Source organism: Mastigoproctus giganteus, chromosome 4, assembly GCF_048544385.1.
Source record: "Mastigoproctus giganteus isolate SK-2022 chromosome 4, ASM4854438v1, whole genome shotgun sequence".
Lineage (NCBI taxonomy): Eukaryota > Metazoa > Arthropoda > Arachnida > Uropygi > Thelyphonidae > Mastigoproctus > Mastigoproctus giganteus.
The window spans coordinates 217,544,074-217,556,818 of record NC_143578.1 but is presented as its reverse complement, the minus strand read 5'-3'; the positions used below and the strand labels follow the sequence as shown (position 1 = coordinate 217,556,818).

The window sequence follows — 12,745 nt, the reverse complement described above, 5'->3', positions numbered from 1 at the left end:
TTAGGCTGGACACACAATTGTGTAGATTCAGCTGTCAACTGGTCCTCTCTTTTTTTTCAAGCTATGCCAAGTATTAGAGAGGATAGGAAGGATGATCAAGTGACCTATTCTCTTTTCAGGCTGCATGTTGGTTGCAGGCTCTTGTTCTGTTTAGGTTGCCACTTGATACTATTTATTACAGTACCATACAGTAACTTGAAGTTCACACTGCTGATATTCCTGTTAAATGTTTTTGCTTTAGTTTTTATGGATGTGGAACATCTCTAGAAACTTCTTTTTTTTCTTTAGCACTTTGCAATTGGAAGTATAGAAAAAGTCATAATGATGAAAGTGATGTGAAAACCACTATTTATTAGCACTGTGTTAGTCATGACGGGTAGATTTGACTCTGACAGTATTTCAGCAATTTGTGTTTCATCTGCTCTTTCCATGCAGCAGCTGAAACTCCAATATCTGTTGTTGAAAATGTTTATTTGACTTCTGCAGAAAATTCCAGAAATGTGTATTAATTATTGCACAGTTAGGAAAAGTTCAGGATTAAGTTAAAGAAAATATTGATTTATGTCTTGAAGTGTTATTGATAGTAAGTTTGTCTTACTGCCACATGCTTTCCTTCAATTGGTAATGCTCTCTGGCTTTGTGAATTGTTACATTGTCTGGAACTGTTTATGCATGCACTTCATGTTTCATGCAGTGAGTGTTCCTCTTACTGATATGCTCTCTTCTAATCAAATTTGCATTTGCTCAACAACAGGTCTAAAGGGAGTTTTAATTTCAGAAATTCATTGAAAATATTTGTTTTTAAGATAGAATATAGAACATGGATTTTTCACAGTTGCATCAGAAAAGATTGCAAACATTAGTGGCATCAAAAAAAATCAACAATTTTGAGTTATTTGCTTATTTTTCAAATTTTTGCATGCACAGAGGAATTTCAGTTTCCATGACTGCTGATGGATTACACTTGAATTCATATTTTGAATTTTTTTGAGAAACAGCCAAAATTCTAGTTTCATTAGTAGAAAGACATGGAGGTCTTTAACAGAATGATTAAGATTGGCAATTAATTGAATTTCTGCCTTTAACGTGAGATTAGCTTAATTATTTTTGCAGTTTTGAATCAAATATTGACCAGTTCCCCCCCCCCCCCTATATTAAACTATAGCTTAATGTTTTGTCATTTTTGTGAGCCATTTATCCCACTGCCCTCAACATGAAGGTACTGTTTTTAATTAGCAGTGCACTGCATTTTCTATTTATTTGATGGTGTCTGATGGTCACTGCAGATGATTTGGAAATGAATTAGATGTTTTTAGAGAGAATAGAATATAATACCAACATTCCAAACATGACTTATCATGAATAAAACATCTATTCTTTTAAGAACTGATAGATTAATGAAAATTAAGACATTAGTGACTGTATGAAAGGATTGCATTGCCTTTTTTTTACATCAGTTATTGCAATTCACAATTATGGAACACTGAAAAGAAGGCACATAGCAGCTGCCTTGCTTGATATGTTCTTGTGAAAAACAGTTTCTGTTGGCTGCAATGGATATAAAGTGACTTCAAATTTTCTAAAATGTGAATCCATGGGGAACAATTCGAAATGTTGTAAAGTGATGTTTTGGCAGGATTAGGTAGTCAAATTTCCCTCCAAGCTGAGTAGACATTTCTGCAGTTTCAATCAAAGGTGGTGCAATCAGAATGGTTAAAAAGAACAAAAAGCAATACATCTACAAATTACAAAATTCTGACCACTTTTTGCTTCTTGGACATGTATTACTAGAAGAGAGCGAGAGTGAGCGAGCGCTGTTCTAAAAAATAATGCACTAACATTGGGTTGCATTCTGAATTAGTCTGATGGACTTTCCATAATGCACATGTTTACATTCGTTATATTGAATGCTATATAAATATTATACATTACAGAATTGTTTTACGTGACTTATGTACATACTGTATTTGTTACACGCTTGCTGAGTTGAATGGTCAAGTGCGAAGGTACAGAAATATGTGTTTTGAGTGACAGTGGTTCAAGCCATGTGACTTCTGAATACGATAAAGTTCTTGTATATTTCTGTCTTGTGAACTCATCTGACCTTATGTGGTTATTTCAGAGAATAAACAGAAAATTTATTTTTAACAAGCATGCAAAAATAATAGCTATCCCCTGAACAAGAATGGTTAACATTAATGCTTCATATAAAGGATGAATGAACACAAACCAATAAATAAAAAGTGGATCAAATTGCAATGTGTATATGTGCACTCCATGATTGTGCAACTCAACTGATGCATGAACTTGGGTGGGTGAGGGATAATATATATAGTATAATAGTATTAGACACTGGAGTGATTATAAGAGGAATATTTGAAAGATTATAGGCCTGGGTTACTACTATGTGGAGTAGAATGCACCCAAAGACCATAAATATATAAATAATTGTAAGAGATTAGGTTATTAATGTGGCTAGTGGCCAGTAGTTAGTATAATCAACTGTAAGTTGAAAATCATGGAATAGCAGTCATAAAATAAGTCAATTTGCACCTGCAAGAATAAAGGTAAAAACATAATATCAAAAAATAATATTCTGAAAGTTTTGAAAATAATATTCAAATTCAATGATTTTAATGTCATTTTCTAGGGCCAGCCATCAAAACCAAGGAAAATGCAGCAAGAAGTAAGGCCTCTGTTTCTAACGTGAAATATACGTAGCACGTGGTAGGTATAAAGAAACCAAGTTTTTGTAAAAGTGCAGAAGCCAGATTAAATGTAGTGTATGAGTATGTATATTTCATGGCTTAACCCGACAGAGGCAGAGAAATGATAAGTAGTAAAATTACTAAAAGCCAAAGGCAAATGATAACTTTAAAGGCTGAAATAATGAGTTGGAACAGGTCAGGAACAGTACTTATTGTATACCCATGCCTGAGTCATGGAGATGGCCGTAAAGTGTAGGTCAGTGTGCTGCAGAGGAGAAAAAAGCACGCTATGTGCTCACGTCGATGACTATATAGTATGTGAAAGTGACCTTGGGTGTTGGAATGCAGTATGACGTATGGGATTGATGGAGGAATTAAACACGATATTTTATATATATATATATATATATATATATATATATATATATATTTCAAAAAATGGTCTTAAGATTGCAATTACTGTGCATGCAAAATGACATGACTAACAAAGTTTGATGATGTTATATACTGTATCTCTTACCTCATTAAACTGTAATTGTATATAATGGTTGTTTTGGAAGAACTTTTTTTTTTTTTGTTTTGTTTTGCTATGATTTTTGTTTAAAATCTAAATACTGAATAAATTGTAGTTATTCCTTATGTCTTTATTTTACATATATAATTTTCTTCTCTTAGGTACTTATTGCTCAAGAAAAAATGGCTACTAATTCAGTGTATGTATTTTCAATGAAAGATTCAAAATATGCATATAAAGCAGAATGCCGGTCTTGTTTAGAACATTCTTCTCGGCCTACAAGCACCTTATGGGTGAACATGCTTGCAAGAGGTGGTCAGGTAAATATGAATGAGCTATAATAAATTTGTGTATGTTAATGATAAATATACAGTTTTACTGTAATATGTTGCTGCAACTTTTTTTTAAATCTCTTTTCGACTTTTCTTGCTATATTAAGATGAATAAATGCCAGACAAATTAGTAGCAGCTTGCTTGCTTGTTTTTTTTCCAAAATTAAAAAAAAAAAAAAAAAAAAGTTTAAATTAAAATATGAAACCATACATGGTCCAATCAACTAATTACCAAATTAAATTGACACTTTACCATTTGCAAATTTTGAGGAAGTTTTCTATATTTGAGCACATTTTTTTTAGTTTTATTGGTGCTTGCTATATTATGCAACCTATACAGTTCTGCTATATGATATAATAGCCTTATTATGATAGGTCTAAAACTGTAGTAGGAAGAGTATTAAAAGAAAGATTGCTGAGTACTTGCTAGTAATAGGCTGTTCTTGTTGCCTGATTAATTTGTGTACTTCTAGATTAGTATCTTCTTAGATCTTTCTAGATAGTAATCTAGTAATCTTACTATCTAGAAAGAAGTGTAAAACTAAAAGACATGTTGAAACAGTTTAAGTACATGCTACTGAAGTGAAAAAGATTTTGAAGCACATGTCAACATATTGGTTGCCTTTGGTTAAGTGTTTAGCTGAACTAGTAGAATCTCCAGCAAGTCTATTTAAAGAAGAGGTTAGACCTGTGAAAATGCGACTAAATTAATTTTAGTTGTGTTATAATTTTTTTTTTTTTTTTTAAGTTTTAATCATGACGTAGTTGTTTCCTTTGTAGGAGTATCTATTAAGATTAAGATAAAAATCTTATTGTTCAGCAGTACATTATAGCACCTTTACCAGAGCCTTGATCGATTTACAGATGATCAAGACTTTGGCAAAGGTGTTTTAACATATTATTAAATGATATATATAATTATTTATTTTTTTTTTTTTAAGCATTTGATCACTTATAATTCTTTTTCTTTTTTTTTTCAGGGAGTAAGGAAAAGTGCCATAGGTCAGCGAATTATAGCCATTTTGCCTTATATTAAGCAGGAAATTCCAATAATGATAGTATTTCGAGCTTTGGGATTTGTTGCTGACAGAGACATTTTGGAACACATAATTTATGATTTTGAAGATCCTGAAATGATGGAAATGGTAATTTTCTTTGAAGTATTATAAATTATGTTACAGTTGTAGTATTATGTGTAGGGTGATTTGAGAAATCCTGGCCACTAAGTTGCCATCTCAAAAAATTTGTCAGGACAATTTTTTTGAAATGTTATTATAATAATGACAGTGTCCTGAAGGCTTTTATATCTAAGTAGTATAGTGAATGTGTGTGCTTTTTTAATGCAAATATTACATATTGTTAATACCTAAAAGGAAAAAAAATCCTAATTGAGTGAAAGGCATTGTGTAATTAATTACAGAATAGTTTAGGGCTGAAGCCTCAGGTTATGAGGGAATTAACTAGTGTACCAGTTAGTGCAATTGCATCATTTCTGTATGTAGCCAGCTACTTAAGTACTTATAAATTGGCATCATTAAGTATATCTCATATTGTGAATACCTTTCCAACAAGTTGCCATGATATTGCACTACCAAAGCTTCACCATAGAAGACTGTTGTTACTTATTCTCAGCGGATACCATCACCCATATGGCACCCATCCACTGATTTATAACTAAAGTAGTTGGCTATGTACAGAAATGATGCAATTGCACTAACTTGTACGTCTGATTAATAATTAAATTACAAAAATGAAAAACACCTAGGTGCCACGTATATTTGCAAAATTGAATAGTTTATTAATACCAAAAGTGGAAAAGGTTTCCTTCACAAAGGCATGTTCAATTCACTAAATAAAATTGCATTAATGTCAGCTTTTTGGATCAGCTCTGGGATTCTATTATCAAGAAAGTGCTACTCTGTAGAAAAGACTGGACTCTTCTGAGGCATAGCATAAAGAAGGATCCATTCACTTCTACAGCATAATATTTGTCTTGATAAAGAATCTCAGAGCAGATCTGAAATATTGACACTAATGCTATTTTATTTAGTGAATTGAATTTTGCTTTTGTGTAGGAATCCTTCTTTTCCACTCATGGAATCAGTAAACTTTAATTCAATTCTGCAAATGCTCATGAAAGTCTAGTGTTTTTAATTTTTTTTAAAAAAATCTTATTGGCTTTGCATAGAGTTGTATGTTTTATCAGCAGTTTTTCAAACTGTTTATTTCTATACTCACTGCAACACCTGGATGGTATTGCTATTTTTAAAATGAAAGTGATTTTTCTTTTCTTTTCTATAGCATGTGTAAAGAGTGAAATTTGTTGGTTGGCTGTACTTAGAATGTGTGGGCAACCTACTCTGCCGTGTTGTTCATCTGTTTTGTTACTTTTTTTTTATCTTGCTGGAACACTCCAGAATCAATTTCTTGTAAAGAAGGCAGAGTGAAAGAATTGATTTCTTTTTTTTTTTTTTTTTTTTTTTTAAATCAAGAATATAGCGAAATAAGTGTCATTCTTTCTTGAAGAAAATGCATTATAAATTTGCCAGAAGTAACAGTCAGTTCCTCTGCAAATATCATGTGACCTTGAGTATTGTGTAAGACTGAAGTAAAGAATTTATTACTTCTCTCTTACTTCAGTTTACTTAATTTTCAGAAATAGCACAAATGGCTCATTGTAAAAAAGGTAGTACAAAAATTGTATGTTGGAGCTGTTGAGTTTTTTTTTTATAAATTCAAGTAAATTTATAATTTACTTGAATTTATAAAATTCAATTAAATTAATTTAGCAAAAGTAGGTCCTTATTTCAATTCTCCAATCTTTCAAAATTGGAACAATGTTAAGTGATCTCCCTCCCTCCGTTCACATATATGAATGAAAGAAATCAAATAAATCTTTAAATTTTATTCGTAGCTATGGGACATCCCTGGGCCATTGGTAAAAAATTGGGAGGATAAATTTTGCGAATGTAGGCATTCACTTTTTTATATAAAAAAAGATGAGTAGCAATGAAAGTTACTTGAAAAAATTCATTAATTTGTAACTTGAATTTCTCTTAGCAGCATCCAAAAGTCTGGTTTCAGTAGTAGAAATGCATGAGAATATTTTAAAGAATAATTATTGAATCTGTGCCTTTTTTACTTTGTTTTGATCTTTGCAAAAACAGGCATTCATTTAATGAGGAAAAACAATTTAACTCATATATAATGAGTTTTTCCCTCATTTTTGTTTCTTTGGTGGCGTCTGGCCACACTGAGGATGATCCAGAGATGAATTAGTGTTGAACAAAAATCCGGATATGACAGCATCAATGAAATAGTTCTGTTTAAGAACTGATACCAATAAAAAATGTCCAGTTAGTATTGCACTTAAGAATTTCATAACCTTTTTACATCAATAATTGCAATTGGCTCAACTTTATGGAAAACTGAAAAGAGATAAAAATACTTTATGTGGAGTGTTCTTGCAGAGGACTACTGTCAATTCTAACACTATAGTCATTATTTTTTTAACACAAGATTATTACTGAGCAAATAACAGTCAGTAAGAATTGTTGCAAGGTGACATGCAGGCATAGTTTGGGAGCTTAAATTTTTCTCTTAGTTCAGTAAACGTTTTTTTCATTTTGAATCAAGGATTATGGTTCAGTGAAATGATGAAAATTTTGGCACATTATTAGGCTAAAAGAAAAAAAAAAAACAAGAGTAAATCTAGAGGTTGCAAAATTCCAAGAGATTTCAACCTCCTGCGGACTACCAGAAAAATGTAATAAGAATGAATCAGGCTGTTGAATGTTTTTTTTTTTTTTTTTTTTTTTTAATTCACAGATTTACTTCATGTTAATGAATTTATAATGACTTTTATTATGACTTAGAAAAGAGGTTATGTGGTGGTTAGAAAGCATATTTTATGACACTATTCACTAATACAATATGAAATTATTTATATATTTAAATTTTTGGGAGACACAACTCTTTCAGTAGTGACTCATACAGGAGTTTTTGTGGAATTTGAATTTTTGTAGATTAACACTTTGTATATGACTTTAAATATTGATGTGTTCTTATGTTGACTTGATAGTCCATCAAATCAGTATTAACAAAAAAAAAGCTAAGAGGGCTGAAAAAAATCATAAAAATAAATAAGTTGATTGTTACAATTTGTTTTTTGATACAGTAACATCCTCCACAACAGGGGTGGCCAACTTAATTTGTGATGCGATCTACTTTTTTTTTCTTCAAAATGTGCCACGATCTACCATTGCAAGAATTTCATTGCACATGGTTAAAAAAGTTAATCAACACATATTTAAAAATGTTATTTATAAATTTTAAAATTAAATACAATTCAGAATTCTTATTTTAAATTCATATGTTTTTTTAATTTATATGAAGTTTGTGTCTTCATATCATCTGCCATGCTTTCAAAATCGGGGGTATACTGTGATAAGGCCAACCGTAAAGAATTTTTTGTATGCAAATCTGTAAGAGTAGAGCGATTCTTCATCTCTGTTTGTTTCAAATATGAAAAGGCTGATTCACATAGATATGTGGAACTAAAACAGGAATTTAAAAGTTCACTGCATTTTTTTACTTTCGGGTACTTTTCTCTCAGCAAACATATTTCCAAGTCGTTTTCTGATGATCTGGCTTTTAGGAAGATATCGTTTCACAATGTAATAATTTCATTTTCAAGTAATATTTTCTCCATGTGAAAAATCTCAGTGGTTTTTTTTTTTTTTTTTTTTTTCCCTGCAATTTATTTCATATCTAACTCGACATTAAATGGATAAGAAATATATTGAACAATATCTTCGATTGTTTTAAAAGTCACTGAATCTGCTTTCAAAATCATCCACAACTTTCTCAATTCAAGAAACTTATTTCTCACTATTAAATTCAAAAACAGGATATTTTTGCAAATGATTTTGCATATTTACAAAATGATCGATTGTTTTTTTTTTTTTTTTTTTTTTCTATTTTGAGATCCTTAGCCATTGCCAAAAATTGATATTTATATGCAGAAATATTATTAATCATGTCACCCATGTTTTTATTTTTTTCTTGTAATTCCAAATTCAGATCACTTAATTTACTGGTAAAATCTGCCAAAAAAGCCAGATCACACAACCACTCCGTATCTTGTAGCTGCCGATAATCATTTCCCCCCCTTTGATCAATTTTTTTTTTTTTTTTAATTTCATTCAGCAAATTTTCAAATCTCTGTAGAAACTTACTCCAACTCAGCCACATCACATTTGTGTGTAATATCAGATCTGGTTCATTTTCATCGAGTTGTATTTTGAAAAGTCTCCTTTGAAGAGATTGTCCTCTGATGGAATTCACGATTTTGAAAGCTATGAAAGCCATAACACTTTTAGTATTTAATCTTTTGCTTGGTTAACACTTTTTAGATGATACAGTGGCAACTCAAAAATTCTGGGAATTCATCATCCTTTTGGCATAATGTGATGAATCTGTTAAGATGCAGCATCATTGCTTTAGCTCCATCTGTTGTTGTTGATATGAGCTTAAATAGTGGTAATTTAATTTTTGAATGCGTTAAATATATCAAGACCTCTAATTCTTTCTTTTTACGAAACCATACCCAGCAGTTCTCTAGTGGCAGAATCATTGAAAACCATACGAATAAAAACGAGCAGTTGAGCTGTATCACTGATTTCTGTAGATTCATCTAGTTGTAAAGAAAAGGGCACACAGTTAGCAATATGAGCATGCAATTGTTTGCATGCATTTTTGCTCATTTTTTTCGCTGCATCGCATCACAGTATTTCGAGATAATTGCAGATCTTGAAGAGCACTTTTAATATCATTTTTGTTCTTAAAATTTTCAAAAACAGAATCTGTTATTTCTAAAAATGTGTGTCTTTGATGAATTGACCATCAGAAAATGGTTTCCATTTTTTTGCAAGAAGAAGACTCACTTTAAATGGTGCTACAGTTACTACTTTAGATTGTAAATTAGGTGTCATGAAGAACTTTTGTTGTGTGAATAATCTGTATTTAAGTTCTTTTAATTTATTTTTTCTTAGCTCACTATTAGCTGGAAAATCCATTTGGTATTTACTATGGAGCGCATTGAAGTGCCTTTCTAAATTTACTTTTTTGGGAATAGCCACGGAAGCATTGCAAATCAAACAACATTTTTCTTTTAAAATTACAAAAAAGTATTCTAGTTCCCACTCTTAATGAAAATGATATGTTTACTCTTTTTCATAGTATTCATTTTAAATCATTTTAGGATATTAAATTAAAATTATAAGTACTGTCCAGTTATTAATATTAAGTAAGCTAAATAAGAATTCGACACATACACTATACTCTCCACAACATAACTGCGTGATTTTCACTAGACAAGCCTAGCGGCTGCGTGGCAGCAAAAGTAGTCACATGGTTCAATGGATTTGTAATAAGCATATGCAGTGGGGCACATAATAATAGTAACATTTAGATTTAGACTAATCTATTTTTTATATGAATATTTAAAATTTGTTGTGATCATTAAAGCTGTGATCGACTTGTTGGTCACCCCTGCTCTACAATATACAGCTATTTTTATGTTACATGATTTAGTTTCATCCACTTACAGATAAGAAATCCAAAAACAGTTTATTCAGTTTAGGCTTTTATATGACCATATTGGACAACTGCTAACAAGCAAGAGTTTTTTTTTATTTTCAATTTTCAGAGCTTTTTCCCTTCCACTGTTTATTATAAACTGTGCCTGTAATTACTTGGAAACACAGATCAGATATGGCAACACTTATTTGAGGATTTCTTGGCAATTATATATATAAATGGACACATTATGTGGACTGACCTTTAAGTGTGTGTGTGTGTGTGTGTGTGTGTATTTATACTAATATATATTAGTAGTATTAAACTCTTCATTGTTTCCCCTTTTGCACCTTGGCTGTATACGTTTCTCCTCCGCTTGACTTAATGACTCTAGGTAACACCCACTTTTAGTTTTGGTTTCGATTTCCCTTCCTCTCTACAAGCCTATGGTATTAACACTCATTTTTACTAACGCTTGCTTATACCAGGACCCTTTCTATAAGGTTGGGCCTTACACACCCAGTAAGTTCAGTATTTTTAATGACCATTTCTACACTTTTTATCTTTATAATGTCTTTTTCTATTTTTTTTTTCCTGTTCGTAAAACTATTAGTGTAATACGAGGGTGATACGAATGCTCCAACTATCCTGCATCCTATTGCTATTTTCGCTTTCTTTTGACCATCTTTTTCTCCCCTTCCCCACCCCCCCAAGAATTTTACTATTTCCTATACCATTTGCTTGTCCACACTTTTTGATCAAATTTCTCTGCTGTATATTTGAATTTTTACATTTTTTAACCACGTAAATTTAATTACTTTTTACCTCTTCTGCACGGTACAAACATTTGTATTATATTTCACATTACACGTTTGTCAATTTGTATTAAATTTAAAAATTACATTATTAACTTAATTTTTACATTGCGTAATATTCTGTTAGTATTACGATAAAGGCTGCATATTTGCTCTCCCCCTTTTTCTAATACTATAGACAAGTTTGGGAATGCAGTGCCTGATACATGATCAGGAGTAGTCCCTGATGAAATTCCTGGCTATGTATCATCTTTTCATTTACTGTATTCAGATTTTGCATATTTGCCATCCCTTGATTCGACCTCTTGCTAAAATTTCCCATGTCTGAATACAATGTTATTTATTATTTTTTATTTATTTGTATAAAATTATTTTTGTATATTGTTTGCTTCCTCAGTCCCAGTTCATTTTTGTACTAGGTTTTTCAAATTCTTTCACTTTTTCACCACTAATTCACTTACAGTTTCTACTATCCCTTATACTTCTCTTAGTTCAGGCACTTTGTGTATTTTTCATTTCCATTTTCACAGACACTTTATTTATGTTACAAACCACACATTATATATATACACGTATATATTTTGCAAAATGAAATGGTTAGGAGATAGGAGCACTTTCAATACAGAAATATACAGTTTGGTTATATTACTGGATTTTTATGAAATCCTTTCTTCATCAGTATGGGAGAGGGCCTGTGGAAGGTGTGATATCCCCCCCCCCACGAGAATGCTAATTGTAAAATAATCAATAAGAACCCAGAAGTGTAATACATTGTATATTTTACTGTCAAAAGTGCTTGCATTTTCTTGGGGGGGGAGCGATGTTTGATAGTATTTCAGTAAACTTTTCTATAATAAATAATATTTTAAAAGTTTATAGATAATTTTATAATGAAGTTATGTAAAAAGATTGTAATGAAATAATTTGATGTGATTTATGTACTTACTGTAGGTTTTAAATATAGTAATAACTGAGCATATAAAAATAATAGCTGTGCTCTCAGCAGTAATAGTTAAAATTTGTGATTGTTATAAAGGATACTATACAAACCAATAAATAAAAACAGAATAACATTGTAGTGTGGACCAATAGTTATTATTTCTTTGTCTCTCCATCCACATGTAATAACTTGACTCCTAGTGAATGAATTTTGTGAAATTTTGTATTTTGCTCTCTTACAATGATTTGTTGTAAGATGTGTTAAAATAGACCAATAGAAATTTGGAAATTATTAATTATATTTTTTCATACATATCACATAGGCTATCCATTTATCATATATTGTAGCTGAAACACTGGGTATTGTTTGTTGCTATGTGCTGGTTGGAGGAATGAATAGACAATGTGGCAGATTCATAAGAACAAAACTTTTTTAGTTTGCACATAAGTCTTTTTGCTCATATTTTTTATAAATCGTGAATTATTACTATTTGCTAATGTGCTTGAAATATAATGCATTGCATACATTAATTAGATTTTTGAAATCTAATGGTGTGCAAATACTTTTGAGATTGTAGTGTTTATATTCATTAAGAAAGTAAAAATGAAACATTGTTCTGTTTTTAGGTTAAGCCTTCACTGGATGAAGCTTTTGTGATTCAAGAGCAAAATGTTGCTCTAAATTTTATTGGTGCACGTGGTGCTAGACCTGGCGTTACGAAGGAAAAGCGTATTAAATATGCACGGGAAATTCTTCAAAAGGAAATGCTTCCTCATGTTGGTGTTAGTGACTTTTGTGAAACAAAAAAAGCTTATTACTTGGGGTAGGTTCTTTTCTTTTGAAGTTAGATGCTTAAT

The 12,745-nt window shown here is 31.0% G+C and overlaps 1 protein-coding gene across 1 annotated transcript in view; it reads left to right on the top strand.

Moving 5' to 3' along the window:
• The window catches only part of Polr2B (RNA polymerase II subunit RpII140), a 125,654-nt gene that overhangs the window by 25,566 nt on the left and 87,343 nt on the right, over nt 1-12,745 (top strand). Inside the window, exons 5-7 of the mRNA XM_090371167.1 lie at nt 3,384-3,542; nt 4,535-4,699; nt 12,515-12,711. Coding sequence (XP_090227293.1) covers nt 3,384-3,542; nt 4,535-4,699; nt 12,515-12,711 — 521 coding nt within the window. The remainder of the gene's footprint in view (nt 1-3,383; nt 3,543-4,534; nt 4,700-12,514; nt 12,712-12,745) is intronic.